The 17,401-nt window shown below is 40.3% G+C and overlaps 1 protein-coding gene across 1 annotated transcript in view; it reads left to right on the top strand.

Moving 5' to 3' along the window:
- The window catches only part of LOC145417450 (UTP--glucose-1-phosphate uridylyltransferase-like), a 25,243-nt gene extending 8,216 nt beyond the window's left edge, over nt 1–17,027 (top strand). Inside the window, exons 3-11 of the mRNA XM_080286142.1 lie at nt 79–183; nt 3,563–3,663; nt 4,662–4,737; nt 9,486–9,632; nt 10,418–10,553; nt 11,465–11,605; nt 12,333–12,505; nt 14,129–14,227; nt 16,920–17,027. Coding sequence (XP_080142268.1) covers nt 79–183; nt 3,563–3,663; nt 4,662–4,737; nt 9,486–9,632; nt 10,418–10,553; nt 11,465–11,605; nt 12,333–12,505; nt 14,129–14,227; nt 16,920–17,027 — 1,086 coding nt within the window. The remainder of the gene's footprint in view (nt 1–78; nt 184–3,562; nt 3,664–4,661; nt 4,738–9,485; nt 9,633–10,417; nt 10,554–11,464; nt 11,606–12,332; nt 12,506–14,128; nt 14,228–16,919) is intronic.
- The last annotated feature ends 374 nt before the right edge of the window (nt 17,028–17,401 follow it).

Genomic DNA, 17,401 nt, shown 5'->3' with positions numbered 1-17,401 from the left:
GTGTGTGTGTGTGTGTGTGTGTGTTTTCTGTATCAGCATAACGGCCATTACCCTCCACTAACAACCCAACCCCTACAGCACCTAAACAAGCAGTATGGTTGCGAAGTGCCGCTGGTGCTGATGAACAGCTTCAACACGGACGAGGACACACAAAAGGTCATCCGCAAGTACCAAGGATTTCAGGTCAGTCTAGGTTACATGTCACTTGCTTTGTTAATTTCTGTTTCAGGTTACATATCATTTAGAATTAGACCGGCTACATGTCAGTTAGCAGTGGCCTAACCTCTTATTTCTTAACACACTTTTAGCGGTCATAGGTCATTATTAACCCCCTCCTTGCTGGGACAAGTCTAGGACTCTGCACTAGTCCTCACACGGTCTGACAACTATACTATTCTTTTCTCACTAACGCCAGACTATATTATTTCACTGAAAGTAAACCACAGGGGCCTAAGTGTTAACAACTACGGTTAGGCTACCTCTAACATATCAATATAACAAGACACAAGTTCTCTGGTAACATACAGTACACGTTTATGTAAATTATCATAACAGACGACTGGTAGCAGCTCCAATGGCTAATTTATAAACTAATTAATTACACATTCCCTAGCAACAGCTTCTCAAACTACCTGTCACCACAGTGTCCCAGGCTGTACATCCTTGCAATCAACGATCAGAAACAGGCCACAAGATATTCTACTTATATAACTGCAGATAGCCGAACTACACAGTAACTATGGACAAACAGCAACATATCAATCATTACTACACTCTGATAACGCATTCACGTACGTAATCTGTAAACGTCTCCACGCTAGTCCAAGTCGCCACTGTAATCTGATAGCCTCACGTTATCTAAGACATAAATGCTTGATTGCGTGAAGGACTTTTCTATGCTAGCTGCCTCCTGTCTCAAGTGTACGAGAAGTGACAATTTACTACTGAAGTTAATTTACCAACCGCACCAAGCCTTTATATATCTGGGATTCCAAGTTTGTGAAGAAAGCTCCCAACCCACCTGACCATCAGTTCTTACTCAGGGTTTTACACGGTTTTGAGGCAGTGCAAATAAACCGTTGGCCCTGACTGTACCTACACTAATAATAATAATAATAACAGTAATAGTAATAATAATAATAATAATAATAATAATAATAATAGTAATAATAATAAGGGGCGACGCCAAGACACAGCAAAACACGTCCCCGGCAGTCATTTTAGTACTGACGTATAAACACAACAGGATATCTAGTCAAAGATGTCACATTTCAATTCTGTAGTAAATCGGGTGAAAACTGACGATTTTATGCCCATTTTTAATTTTAGGCCCGACCCACCTGACACTGACCCCCCTACAGCTAATCAGGCATGTTATAAGATGCAGATTTGAAAGATGCACCATTAGGTTTTGGTTTCATGTCAATATGACGAATTTGAAAGAAGTTATGACAAAAAAAAACTATTTCTTATCCGTATTTTTTTTTTTTTTTTTTTTACATTTTTCGGGCCTACAGCGTGGGCCTTGGCCCAATTTGGCCCAAAATTTAACCAGGGGATCAGGTCATAGCCCATCATCCCTGTAATTTTAGTCAAAATCACACCAGTAGTTTTAGCTTAAATTTGTTAATAGACAGACAGACAGACAGACAGACAGAGACAGACAAAACGAGTGAAAACAATACCCGTCCCCGTGCCACTCCGGGGCGGGTACGGGCAATAATAATAATAATAATAATAATAATAATAATAATAATAATAATAATAATAATGATAACTACAAACCTGTTTTAATCATATTAAATAATTTGACTCCATTAATATACTGGTACAAGTTTCAAAACCACATGATAAAATGACCGTTTACAAGTTATTTATAACATTTAGAACAGAGGCTTCATGCTTACCCAAACTTCATTCACACATACACACACACACACACGCACACACACACACACACACACACACACAAATAAAATAAAACACAAGGCGAAACCAAACTTCACTGTTGTGGAAGATTTAGATTTTGAACAATTGAAATCTTGGGTCTGGTTAGTACTTGGATGGGTGACCGCCTGGGAACACCAGATGCTGTTGGCATCCCTACGTTTCAAGTGGGGTTGGTGGAGGATTAGTGCCCCTCCCTGTAAAACAATTAACTCTAAGCCCTTGGCCACCCCGTGTGGGATACATGGCGTCTGGCAATGGATGGATGGATGGAAATCTAATATTAAGATATTTCCAAAACATACGAATGGCGTGGCGCACTGCACTGAGGTAGCGGAAAATGTATTACGTTGATGATTCACGGTGCTGGTGAGGGTGGTGGTGGTGCTGATGACATGATGATGCACGCTGGTGATTATCACTCTCAATACCTAACACAACACTATGTGAAAGTGCTGTCTGATGATATGAAAGCTTAAAGTGGGATCTCCACCTGATATTGCTTTTACGCGAATATCCATTTCCATCCCAGCTCAGTTGTTAATATATCAAGTACTCAATAACAACTAGAAGTGGCAATATATTCAAGTATTACAGTATTACGAGTACCCTGAGATGGTATGGCCACGCTGAGTGAACGGAGGATGAATATTGACTACGACAGCGCATGTGACTGAGTTGGAAGGACAGAGGGGAACGGGAAGGCCGAGGATAAGAGAAGGTGGTGTGAGCTGGAGGGTGGGATGCCTGATAACAGACGACAGGGTGGCATGAAGGGTACTTGTTTGTACTGCAAAAACATACTCTTACTAAACAAGTTAATGTATATCGATTGCGCGAGGGTCACTAGGCTATGCAATTAGTTTTTGCAAAGTCCCAATCTTTCCCTAACATAGGCCATCCAGAGATATTTTAGCTCAAGTATTCTCCTATTATTGTTCAGCTACCTCACCAGAAATGCTGAAAGTTTACAGCAAGACGAAATTCTGACGACAGGCGTATGTACAGTACAAACGCTCGCTTGCTCGTCACCCGCTCACAAAGAGCACTACTGGTAATAGTACCTTGTGGTAGACGTGATAATCAGTCACTGTACGGTACATTGGTAACACAGGTTATAAGTACAGAAATACGGTATGGCACTGTACACTCCACCAAACATAAACCGTACCTAGTAACAACTGAGAGAGAGAGAGAGAGAGAGAGAGAGAGAGAGAGAGAGAGAGAGAGAGAGAGAGAGAGAGAGCTATATACAATGCTTTTTAATTGTCAAGAGAACATATAATTTTCATCTTTGTTATTTCCAAATTCAATCACATCATGCAGCCAGTGATATCGAGGGCGGGCACTTTTTCTTTTCTAATGAACGGGATCGGTGGAGTTTACAGTATGGAACAAAATACCTGTCGTCTCTCCTATACATCTCTCTCCATGGACTCTGAAAACCTGTCTCTTACATCTACAACAAACTGCAACGAAAACAAACAAGACATCACTGCCAGGTGCCTCAGATTTACTTGACTGATTTCCACAGTCCACGGAGAGAACAGTATGAATGGTAACAGATTATTTTAAAGCGATCCTCAATGCACTCACCTCCTGTGTTCCCGCGCAGGTGAAGACGTACACCTTCAACCAATCCCGGTATCCCCGCATCAACAAGGAGTCCCTCATGCCCCTGCCCAGGGCCGTCACCAACGATCACAATCTAGAAGGGTTAGTAAAGATTAGAACTCTCTCTCTCTCTCTCTCTCTCTCTCTCTCTCTCTCTCTCTCTCTCTCTCTCTCTCTCTCTCTCCATAGTAAGTAATATTGTCTTTTTAATCACTTCACTATTTTGTACACATTTCCTCTCATTTTCGCTATCCCCACATAATATGTCACACACCTAATCCAAGAGCTCGCTACCCCCACACAGGTCTTATCTATGCCACACGCATAATCCAAGAGTTCATCTAGGACTGTTGCCAAGAAAAAAAAAAATACATTAAAAAAATAAAACCAAATTCTCCCATCACCACTCCTTTTATCCATTTCCAGTTGTCTTTATGTATCCATTTTACGCTTCCATTCGATATTCTCACTCCCATCAACTTCACTTTTCCACGTTAAAAACTAAAAAAAAATCTTTTACTCTCCGTGCATTCCACTTCGCCTGCGATTATTTAACATAACCATCCCTCGTACAGTAGGTCAATACGTTCTGAGACAGAGACACTGATGCGTACCATCAATTTAAAAAAAAAAAAAAAAAAACGTGATCTGGCTCCACATCACTATCAGTAAGAGAACCATGTCTTATTTTTCATGAAAAAAACTGTAGACATTGGTTAGCTCAATTAATCGTTGTTACAGACTGTGTGTGTGTGTGTGTGTGTGTGTGTTTTCTTGAATTACAGTAAAAGATGCTGTGACTTTTTATAGGGCTATACACTCAATCTACTTAAAACGTAAAATTGTTTCGGCATTTCTCTATCTTGAATGCTACCCTACAACCTGAGATTAACACTGGAACATGATCTTAGTAACGAAAACGAGCTATTGGAGAAAGGATGCAGGGACGTAGTATCGTCTTATTCTGCCACTGAGATACGGGAAACTGGCTGCAAAAGGCCGATAATCTCCGCCAAGTTAGAGTGAACGGACCATCGGAGAGGAGGCAAATCTGGTCAAGCAATGATGCATTAAACGCAGCCTACCCGTTTTCTTTGCAGATGGTACCCACCTGGTCATGGAGACTTCTATCAGTCTTTCAAGAACTCCGGCCTTCTTGACTGGTTCATCGATCAGGTAAAATTTTAAACAATTATCCCATCATTACGCTTGTCTTTATATATAAATAGATAGACAGATAGCTATAGACTAATGGACAGGTATAGATATAGATACATATAGATATAATTATATAATACACTGTAACACACACACACACACACACACACACACACACACACACACACACACACACAATGTACCGGTATGTGTGTGTGTGTGTGTGTGTGTGTGTGTGTGTGTGTGTGTGTGTGTGTGTGTGTGTACACACACACGTTACCGTATTTTACGTCATTCTTGCCACTACCGTACGATTTATCAATATTTCATTAAAGTTTTCGATCTGGGGAGTCTGGTACTGTACCGGTATACCCTTCACTCCCCGCGTCCCTACTGGAGATCCTTCCTGAGCTGTATTAAACCGTCTGAAAGCATCAAGAATAATAAAAATACAAAAAAGTCACAGGGTCTGAAGGGTTTTGGCAAAGTATGTACCGGTATAATTCCCAACAGTTCTGGCAGGTACACTCAGCACTTCATACACGTATCATTACAGCGAGAGAACTCGCGGTGTTTCACATGTCAGGATTCAGAGCACAGAGACGGCAGGGAGGGGGGTTGCGGTGAACAAGAGGGATGGAGGTAGGGAGGGGACTACAGTAGAGAAGTAAGGCTATACGTTAATCACTAACAGAATTAATGGCAGTGGTAACACTACAGTCCCCCACACTCTCACCCCGCTTGCTCATGTGTCTAAGTCTTTCCTATGGCTTGCTTGGTTTCCATCTATCATTTTTCCTCCTCTTTACAGCATCATTATGAGAAGAATACTTCGGTAAAATAATATTACTGACATTTAACAGGACTCTGATACCTGGCTCATGCCTTTTGATGCAAATATATGGGATGGAATACTACAGCACGTTGACAGACAACACTGCTGTTTTCATATTTCCAGAAATTTATGCACCTGCTGATGGTGGATTTGTCACTGACAACGCTGTAAGTCATGGCAACGGATGATTTACCCTCTGATAAGGGATGACCATCAGCCATTAATATGAACTCAATGTGCTTTTCATTCCCTGTCCTTATTTAAGGTAGCATATTGATAATTATCATCAGCTTATGCTCGACATCGCTATCCGGTACCACATAGGTAATCAGACAGTCAAAAAGGGTAGAGATCTTAGTCCTCGTTTCTCTCTCTCTCATTATCCCCTCATATTTCCAGCATACACTCCTGCCATCGGCCATCCCTGCTATCCCCGGTAAGATATGTATAACAATTATACTACTGGTTTGACGTCTCCTCACTCTTAATTAATACTCGCCTCTGCTCCTGTCTGCAAGCATCCTCTCCCCTCCACCGCATCCCCTCCCCCCTCCTTCCTCCTCCTCCTCCCTCCCTCCCTCCCCGCTTGTTCCTGATCCCTGCCACCTCCTCACGCCCGAGACGCTTCGAATACAGATGAACCAAGATTCACTACATGTTGAGAATGAGCCTGCTGAGTGCACCAGCCGAACCTGTGGGGAACTGTATATACACGAGGACAAGCTGGATGATGATTATGATGCTCGACAAACTCGCAAAATTTTAAATGGTATTTCATTTAATGGTGGGTATTTTATTTATTTATGAAATAAACATTCGTGTGTCTTCTGTTACTAAAGTCAAAGCTAATTTATTTCCCCCCTCACTCCTGGGACGTGTTTGTGTTGTATTCTTGCTACCTCCAAACAACTTTACTAACAACGGGGGGTGACTTTTCGAACTGGACGCGTCAGATATGGTCTTTATTAACCCCTGTACTACTAGTGGGCTCTCTCCAACGTTAAGCTGAATTATATCGTCTAAAGGCAACTAAGCACACACACACACACACACGTCGACGACTTAGCCTATTTCTCGTTACCCTACTCCCTACTGCAGGCTCTCCCGAAGTTGAAAAGTCTGCAAATAGATCGAAATATGAAAATAGGTCATCGGAATGAAGGGTAACACATGGCAACGAAGCATTCACGAACAAGCTTACTATTTTTTTATAGGATAAAAATTTCACCTCGTCACTGCGATCCGTTTTCGCTGCACGGACAAGGAAAGGAGACTGCAGACTAACTATTGCCCGTGTATCTTATTCCTCTCAAGGTACAAGGGCAAATTTTATGGCTATGAGAAAATGATGGAAGATTGTGTAATCTCTTCCTGTGTCTCCAAGTCTTATGTTTTGTGCAGGATAACAGGAAATCAAAATACATAACCTATCCGTGTCTGTTCTTCCTACAAAAACAAATTTGAAGTAACGACAATCAATTTCAACAGTGGGAGACGATTGTCAGGGAGTTATTAACACCTTCAGCCAGAAGACTTCTTAATCGTTTCATTCTTTCCACCACATGATTTTTTTAATAAAAGTTGTTAAATAATTGTTCACTATAGTCCTTTCACCTTAACCTAACCCAATCTTTTGTTCAAGTAGCTGAGTGGAAGAAAAATAACGCTACGGCTTTAAGTATATCCGCGACGCCGGTATAACTTTAGAAGTAACCAACGTTACCAATTTTCATTATATTACGTCCCTGAACTATTCTAACTAAGACTTACCTTTTAAGCCTAGTTTGAGTTGGGGGAGCAAATTTTGTAGGGGTAGTCATATAGTGGCTTAGGCTAGGCTGTCGCTCAGTAGCGGATGAATGTTGCGCCATATTGGCTGGTGCAGGCGTGTACATTCAGTCTGTCAGGCCCTAAATTAGGCCTAGGTTAGGTTAGGTTAGGTTAGGTTAGGTTAGTTTGGGTTAGTTTAATGCAAAATAGTGTGTTTTTAATTAATCTTGATCTTGATTTTGGGGGATAAACCCACTTTTGGAAATCTTACTCAAAATTCCAAAAGGGGGATTTTCCCCCCAAAATGAGGGTCAAAACTAATTAAAGCACAGTATTTTGCACTGGAAACCATAAAAATAATAATAAAAGGAAACGTTTGTTACTTCTAAAAATTTACCGCGACGCCTTAGTAACAAACAGCCAACTCTTTCATGTACTGCAGCTCCTGCACTTCTTCTTGGGGTAACTGCGGGGAGGTTCACCTTCCAACTCGTCAGTATCGCACTGACAAAGATACAGCAGTGGCTTCATGACTATATAAAGCACATAATACACAAGTGAAGGTTAACCCTCATATCCAGTGACGAGTAAAATTGTCTTCTTTGCCGCAGTTAAACAAATACGTCATCCACCTCGGTTTTAGAGTCCAAGGTATGCTGGATGTTCTAGAAACTTCGTCTGGACAGTCTTACCGAAGCTTCATTTGTCAAATTTTACTAGACCTTCCTCCATTAGGCCTACATCATTTAACACAACGCCTACATCACTTAACACAACGAGTAGTTTCACTTACCTCATTCATTTTCAATTATATACCAGGGCTCAATTGAAAATTATGGATCCCGCAACAGCTCGCGCCCCCTCGACACATCAAAACACCGACTGACGTAAACATTATGCCGCCCAGCCGCAGTTTTGCCAGTTGGTAGTTCATTTTTATCTTATTTTATATGTGCAAGGTAACTTATAGGGTAATAAATCAACAATGCTGGATCAGTAAAATACACAGTAATAGATAAGGGTGTAGTATAAACTTAAAGATATGTGATGCTTAAAAATACCATTTTTAAATGGTCAGTGGCATCAATTCACGCAATGCTCGAGTATCACACCCCATCATAATGTAATCTCGAAATGTTATGAATAATTGGAAGCACTCGCATCATTCCAGAATTACTGTAACATGACAGCCGATTACAGTGTACGTTTTATTGACGTGAAAACGAACAACCAGTTGTGGCAGCCATTTGCATGACATTCGGGTGCATTTACGCGGCGAAAGAACGTGTACAAAAACTGCTGAACAAGCATCCACGAACTTTCGCGTGTATGTTCTGAAAGCTGCATGTAGTAGATGAAGGCATCAATAGCCCAGCTGTAATCACTCGCGTACCAGCATGTCAAAGGAAGAAAAGGTAGCTGCATTTGCTGTCTTCATTATTACCCATGGACCATTGACGTAGAAGATGATGTTTCGACACCCATTCGAACGATCATATGAACTCTTTCAGGTTCGATTATGCTCGCCATATCGACTGCACATGCCCATTACTAAGTTCGCTAATGCTTGTACTGTACATAATCTTTCGCAATGCATAATGCCACCCTTACGCATATATGGACACCTAAATGGGGGAAATCCCACCTCCTGCCCCACACAGCGCATTCAGTCATGGCTGGCTTCAAGGACAAGCTCTGGGGCCATGTTCGTCTAGAGGACTGGTACTTCATGGAAACAGTTTCAGCATGCTTACAGACAACCATTTATTCACACATTTCACGGTTATTAATCAGTAAACTAATGTTATATTAAATTTCTTTGCATAACGCTTTGTATGAATCTTACCCATAACAGCAGATGTATTTTTTAGGTGAGTGGTTTAAATGTTGCTTGTCACTATGCTGCCAGTTTTTATAATTTCGCTGCGGGTAGACACACCAAAGTGTGCATCCACTCTTCGTGGATTGATAGGTAATTGTACATGAATAGACTGCCCAAGGCAACACGGAGGAGCTAACTACTGTATATAAACCTGAATGAATCACAGGCTCAGATGTCAAGTTATGGAGATGAGTACTGTAATTAAGCACCTCAAGACGTCTACCTTCATTTTTACCTACCGTATACCTTACCTTTAAATTCTGGCCTGATGCACGGCAGGGAAAGGAGTACGTGTTCGTGAGCAATATCGACAATCTGGGGGCCACCGTTGACCTCAATATTCTCAACTTCCTACTGGGGGGTCAACATCCCGGACAGTGTCAGTTCCTGATGGAGGTCACGGACAAGACACGTGCTGATGTCAAGGTAAGGTTAAGTAGGCTACATGGGTTAACAGTGTATGAACTGAATTTCATATACTGGTACGGATAAATTGCCGTAACTTAATGTATGATGCCAATTAAATTTAATTTGAATTTTGCTACACAAATATCTCTGTGAACTAATCATATTATTTTTTACAGTTTGTATGTTAATCCGATTACCATTGGTTGGCATTAGTTATCAGCACGACTTACAAAAGCCAATGAGGCTTATTAATTAATGTGTACGTCATGTGCATTATAATTCTCCTCTAATAGTTCCTAATTGTTAATCAAAGACTTTGATGTGTCAGAAGTAATGGTTGACTCGTATAATGCTAGCTTCACTACTGTTACGTTATTTGGCTATGATTTAAAAATATACAGATTATTTCAGTGTAGGCTAATTAAGTGTTTTTCCATTGATGCCTGAGAAATGTCATTGATGTATAAAATTGCAAATTTACCAGCAGGAATCTACTTCGTTTCTTTTGCTACTACTACTACTACAGCTACAACCACTACTGCTACTATTGCTACTACAGCTACTACTACTACTACTGTTACTACTACAACTACTACTACCATAACTGTACTACTGTTTTTTCTTCATCTTGTACTCCTACTACTACTACTACTACTTCTAGCACCGGTACTCTCTTTTTAAGGGAAAATGAATACTACACCCAATTAGGCCACTCCCTCTACTCCCGTAGCAACAAAATAATATTAGTTCTAGATTCTTGTACACCTTAATCATTACTGCTTTACTAACATTATTATAAACAGGGTGGGACACTGATCAAGTACGAGAACAAGCTTCGACTACTAGAAATTGCCCAGGTACCCAAGGAGCATGTGGATGACTTCAAATCTGTCAAAACGTTCAAGATCTTCAACACAAACAACCTCTGGATCAAACTCAGTGGTCAGTGGGGGCTTCAGAGGTGGTTAGTTGATGACATTTTTAAAAAATGAATGCAGAGATTATTTGAAACTGGATTGTGTAGGTATGTACAGTCATCAAAAATGAAATCTGGCTTGTTTGATAAGAACATTTGGTTGCAGTTTACTAGCGTTATTTAAAAGAATTAAATGAAGAGATCATTTGAAGTGCATGGTGTAGGTACAGTATATAGTCATTAAAATGAAATATGCAGAGAAATTATATGACAAATGATGACTCACAGTAGGTAATGGGAGTTAAATTTTTAAAAATATATAAATATACTAGGTAAAAATAGAAGGTAGCTACATGAGTAAGAAATAATTATGTGAAAGGTACTCCACATAAGTGGTGCGAGCTGGAGAGAGGGAAACTTGATAGAGGAGAGGATGACAGGGGATGTAGTCAGCCCTTTTGGGATTCAGGCATCTGGCTATAAAGAAGATAGAATACAAAAACATAACATATAAAACTATGAAGATTAGTCCCTTCTGCCCACTGGTGTTGTTATTGCTATTTCTGTATGATTATGTGCAGCTAAGAGAATGCCACAGTGGCAGCTCCAAGATTTTTTTATAGGGTGGGTTTAAAGGGGACATTCTCGAAGTGAGGGGGGGGGGGACTGAGTGACCCTAGCACTGAAAGGAACAATAATTTGCTTCACAATTAAGGAGGGTGCTTAGGGGGAGGGGAGTTGGAGGAATTTTGGGACCTCCTTGGCACTGCCACTTGTTCCTCGTAAGATTAACATAATTCTCTGCCTCTGGGCCACCAAGAACAATATGAAAACGATTTCCTTGGATTGAAAGAGTTAGTGACACATACAGTATTTCAGCTGGGCAAAAAGAAAGCTAATGTTTATTTGATGCTACTTTCCTTCACTTCTTGAGCAGCCATGCAGGAAGTGGTGGAGGGAGGGACATTGGACATGGAAGTGATTGTCAACAACAAAACGCTTGACAATGGTACCAACATCATCCAGCTCGAACAGGCCGTGGGAGCTGCTGTCAAGAGCTTCAGTGGTGCCCTTGGTAATGTGTCTTGGTTTGGAGGTTTGGAGAGTAATGGTGTCCTGTCTTGTAGGCTGTGGCAAAAGTTGGAAGAAAGCACCCAGCTTCATAAAGCCAAGTTCTGTACATTCCATTCCTTACTCTTGCCATCATTGTCTGGCAATGAAAAACAGAATGAAAACACAACCGAGTAAAACAGGATGTTCTCCCAACTTTTCCCCAGTTTTCATGACTGGACAATATGCTTTAGAATATGCCTGATTCAACCTCATTATGACGAGGCCCTTGGAGATTTGAGTATGAGAGTGTATTAGGTGATTAGATGTAATATAGACAATGGGTAGGGTGGGGATATACTGTATAAGAGAAAAATTGGTGTGTTATGAGAGAAGAAAAATATGTGCATAGTCCTGGGGGTAGGGGCTCTGGCTGTTGACCCATTCATAGCATATCTACAGGGAAAGCAAGGAGTATTAAGGAGGAAAAGGCAGCAATTTATTATTGGCTTCCTAAGTTATATTGTTGGCTAGTGTACTAGTGATTATGACACCACAGTCAGAATGATAACCTTGCTTAAGTTCAGTCCCAAGAGGTAGCTGGAGGCATTTGAACCATAATTACAGTATAATGCTATCAAGGGAAATAGGATAGTCATCTGCTCTGGTCCCCATCACCTCAGAGGGGTGAAATGGGACTGATTGTTACAGTTTTTCTTTGTATGTTTATTTATAAAAACCCACATCAACAGGTCTGAATGTGCCTCGGTCCCGCTTCCTGCCGGTGAAGAAGACTGATGATTTGCTGCTGGTAATGAGCAACTTGTACCGTCTCCAGCATGGCACCCTCACTATGTCCCCACTGCGCCAATTTGACACAACCCCACTTGTCAAGCTCGGCTCCTCTCACTTTGGAAAGGTCAAGGTAGGTCAGCAGTGGGTCTGATTTGTAAGTGTAATAATAAAGTATTCTACAGCCCAAGATTCATCTTGACCTCAGACCTGGCAGACTGCAGACTGGGTTTCCTTCTGCACACCACCATCCTCCTTTTTAGGGACAGGGAGGGGACTGAGAGATGTTTGTACTATATAACCGTGCAGCTCCACTGCTCGATCATATAAGTGTCACCATGTGAACGCCTCCCTCTCCAGCACAATTTGTATGTGTGAAGCAGATGAATAATACAAGCAGTCATCATCACAGATCAGGGATGTGTTCCAAAATGTTAATGCTTTTCCATAAACTTGGCATTATGGGTGAAACTGGCAAATCAGCTTCATGTGTAGGAATAGAACTTTTAACTGGCAATTTTTCTGTGCACATAAATGCCCCTCCCCGTAAAACAAATAACTCAAAGTCAAATGGCCATCCCTTACGGGATTATGGCGTCTGGCAATAGATAGATAGATAGACATAAATGCAAAACAATTTGTCAGAAAAGGGCATCATATAACAAGAATTGACTGAGCAGTGAGTCCTTGTTATATATATATATATATATATATATATATATATATACTATATATTTTTTTTCAATGTTATCTTCTTGCTGTTAAGTTCACAGTAAATTACAGAAAACTGCATATTAAAAGTTTCATTTCCCCCTCTAAAGCTGATTTCCAGTCCCTAACAGTACCAACTTTATGAAAAAAAGTTGTGAATCATATAAACCATACCTTATTTATAATGAAGATTGGCAGTAATGTGGGTGATACTGTATCAGAGGTGTGGCAAAGGTTTGTGGTGAGTAGATGTTTAGCGAGGATGATGAATGGGTGGATGTGTGCCATGGACGAAGAATGATTGAATGTCTGGTGTGGGTGATGAATGAGTGGATATGTGGTGTTGGTGTGAATGAGTAAAACATTTTGTTGTGTGGATGGTCAAACAGGAGATTTGTGGTAAGTGAATGATTGGTATACTGTATGCTTTAACTTTGCTTGAAACTGCCATCTCTCCATCTTGGACAATAAGCTGTAACAAGAGATTAACACTAAAATATGGTGGTAGTCACAAAGCAGTGCTTTGGAGTGAATGTAAAGCCATAACACTGTCTTATCTTAGTCTGCCATTTAGCTAGGCCTATGTGAAATAAGCTGCAAAAGGACAAACAACTCTGCCAAATTAAAATGGATGAACTATAGTGGAAGTATTTTGATGATGCTGTGCATAGATGTGACTAGTTGGTGTGTATTTGTGGTAAGTTGGTGTGTGTGTGTGTGTGTGTGGCAGGTTGGTGTGTGGAATATGTAGTGTAGGTAACCATGATTAGTTGGAATGTGGATGGTGGTGATTTGGTAGCTAAGTTGTATGTATTTTTGGAAGGTGATCAGTTTGTGTGTGTGGTTGGATCACTTAATCTAAATGAGTTGATGGACTGTAATGAATAAAATTGCACAGTTATTTCTGAAGATAGAACAGTATTATTAATCAGTAATACTGAGCAACTCTGCTGTATAGTGAGATCAATAAAAAAAAATGAAAATCCATTAGTGATTAACTTAATCGATTCTTCATTCATGCACAGTGTAAATATTCTTTGCTCAGGATTTCCTGAAAAGATTTGGGACCATCCCAGACATGCTGGAGCTTGACCACTTGGCTGTATCAGGGGATGTCACCTTTGGCAGGGGAGTTGTGCTTAAGGTAAGCAAAGATGCTGAGACCCAATCAGGGTGGCCTGAATTCACTTGCATTAGGAGGGGAATTGTATAATCATCAGGGAACCCTTAACTTCTTCAGCCAGGGCACATTTTTTTTTAGCTACTACCAAACAGCACAATCCAGCTTAAAATACTTTCAGCCCAGATGTCTTTGTTTTGTTCTGTCTGAAGTTACAGGCTTTTCAGCTTTGGTAAGATGTACCTGGGCTGTAGGGAGTTAGCTCTTTAACATCATTCACCATATTTCGTTTATCTACCATATCTTCATTAATTAGCCACTTGGTAGGTGCTCATTTGTAGTGTCTGAAGGAAGTTGCAGTCGGTGGTACATCTATCAATAGCCAGATGACATAATCCCATAAGGGATGGCTGTCTGTCTTTGAGTTAGTTGTTTTACAGGGAGGGACATTAACCATCCACCAACCAACTTGCTGAAACATAAGGAACATGAATGGGTTGGTTATATGGTTACCACCCAACACTGTAAATGGCTTTGTGGCATACAGGAAACCATTAGGCTTCTTACTCAATGTAAACCTACCTGAAAAGGAAAGATGAGTAATAAAAAGTGATAGAAAAGATGGGAGAAATAGGAAGAGAGGGCAGACACAGAAAAACAACGATAATGGTGTAGGAAGAAGCAAGCAGCACTCAAGTGAGTGGATGATGGTCGCTGTCACCTATCACCACAGTCAATGGTATGCTCATATAAATACAGTACCTATAATGAGTAGATTGCATAATGTGGTGATTGTGAATTATGTTACACTGATATAGTTCCAGCATCCATGATCTGTCTATCTATCTCTCTATCTATCTATAGCCAGACACCATAATCCCATAAGGAGTGGCCAGTTCACCTTGAGTTAGTTGTTTTACGGGGAGAGACACTAACCCTCCAGGTATGGAGGTATGGAAAATGTATGGGTTGGTTATATGGTTACCATCCAGTGTTGCAAATGGCTTCCTGGCTTGCAGGAGACCATTAGGCTTGTCACTCAGTGTAAAGCCACCTGAAAAGGAAAGAAGAGTAATAAAAAGTGATAGGAAAGATGGGAGAAATAGGAAGAGAGGAGGGCTGACACAGAAAAAGGATGACAAAAGTGTAGGAAGACGTAGGGAGCACTACAGCAAGTGGGTGGATGATGGTCACCACCACCCACCACCACAGTCAATGGTATGCTCTTATAAATACCTATAATGAATAGTTTGCCTATTGTGCTACTTGTGAATCATGTTACAGTGATACTTTTACAGCATCCCTGATCTGTCTACCTTTCTATCTATAGCCAGATGCCATAATCCCGTAAGGGTTGTCTTTTTTACTTTTAGTTGTTTTATGGGGAGGGGCACAAGCCCTCCACCAACCCACTTGTTGACATGTAGGGAACACGTATGGGTTGGTTATACGGTTAACACCGCATGTTGCAAATGGTTTCCTGGCTTACAGGAAACCAGTAGGCTTGTCACTCAATGTAAAGCCACCAGAAAAGGAGAGAGGAGTAATAAAAAGTGACATAGAAAATGGAAGAAATCGAAAGACAGGAGGTCAGATACAGGAAAAGAATGATAAAAGTGAAGGAGGAAGTAGGCAGCACTACATGAAGTGAGTGGATAATGGTTGCCAACACCTACCACCAAGCATCCATGATAGTGTTTTATTTAGAGGAAAAAAAGAAAGAAAGAAAAAAAAAAGTCACCATGAACTGTGAATGTGAAAATGAGACAACACAGCATCCAGCTCACTCTCTTTTGTCCTACTCATCACTCCACACTCATAATAATTGTTACCTATACTATAATGATCATTCACACTGCCAGAGTCAGATGAAAATGTCTCGGCAAGGGCATTATGACACATAGTTAAAGGATCCTTCACAACGAAGGCATTGATCACATTGATGTAATCACCCTAAGTGGGATAACAGCAACTTCCCTCCATATAAAAAAGGGGAAGGGATGAAACAAAAATTTTTCTAAGACTGATGAAAACAAGAATCATGTTTGTATCCTCCGTTATATTCTCGAATCATCTGTAGGAATCATCGTTCATAATATGGCAACATCTCATCTGTGCTACTGCCAGCAACAAGATGATTGGTTTGTGATGGTTTGTTGTAGTTACATAACACCTGTGATAACATTGTATCTCTCATATTAGAGATTTCCAAATACCTGTACTGTCCATGTATTACAGTATTATTATTATTATTACACTGTATTATTATAATTATTATTATTATTATTATTAACAAACCATAATTATTATTATTATTATTAACAAACCATAGTTAGGCATAAAATAATGGCTTTAAAGAAACTGATTCAGGTTCTGCCATTTCAGTCCAGCATAGGAAATACAGTACCTCTGTACACTTTATAACCTAGATGGATTTGATGCAGCAAAAAATATATTTATAATACTGTATATATATTTTTTTACTGTATAGCCGATTGATCACTTGCGAACACCTGGGATATGACATTGTTGTGCTGTATGTTTTCACTTTTTACTACACCTGTAGCCAAACTACTTACCTGACAATAGCCAAATACAACACAATATCTACTAGTGCCTATAATAGGAAATATTTATTTTCACCTGAATGAATTATATTTCATAATTCTTACATATTCACGTCAGCATCAGACTAATTCATTTTATTCATTTTCAGGGAACAGTGATCATTATAGCAAACCATGGGGAACGCATTGACATTCCAGCTGGTGCCATTTTGGAAAACAAAATTGTGTCAGGCAACCTTAGAATTCTGGATCACTGAAGTAAATTACAGTACTGGGTTGCAGGCATAGTAGTGCAGTGTATGTTGGGAGTATTTTGTCATACAAAAATAAATTTATCATAGCCTATGCTTCTTTCACTGCTCCAGTATAGTCAAGAATTGGACTGTGTAAAAGAATGCAAAAAATGAATATCTTATAATCTGAGTCTACTTGAGTGGGTTACAGTGCTTCCTAGCTGATATGTCAAAGTGGTATGTTGTTGTTGATCAACCCATCTGTCTGGCCAACAGACCCATCAACCGCAGACAAATTACTGTCCCTGCAGGGCCATCCCATGCAGTAAACAGATGTTCCTTTGCAGATGACAGCACCTCACCAGAATGAGGTGTATGGAATATTATGGAAGTTTGGT

The sequence above is a fragment of the Coenobita brevimanus genome, chromosome 110, assembly GCF_032717465.1.
Source record: "Coenobita brevimanus isolate Jiangsu-jjx chromosome 110, ASM3271746v2, whole genome shotgun sequence".
Taxonomy (NCBI): domain Eukaryota; kingdom Metazoa; phylum Arthropoda; class Malacostraca; order Decapoda; family Coenobitidae; genus Coenobita; species Coenobita brevimanus.
Note: the sequence above shows the minus strand (reverse complement) of the source record. Positions and strands in the feature narration are given on the sequence as shown.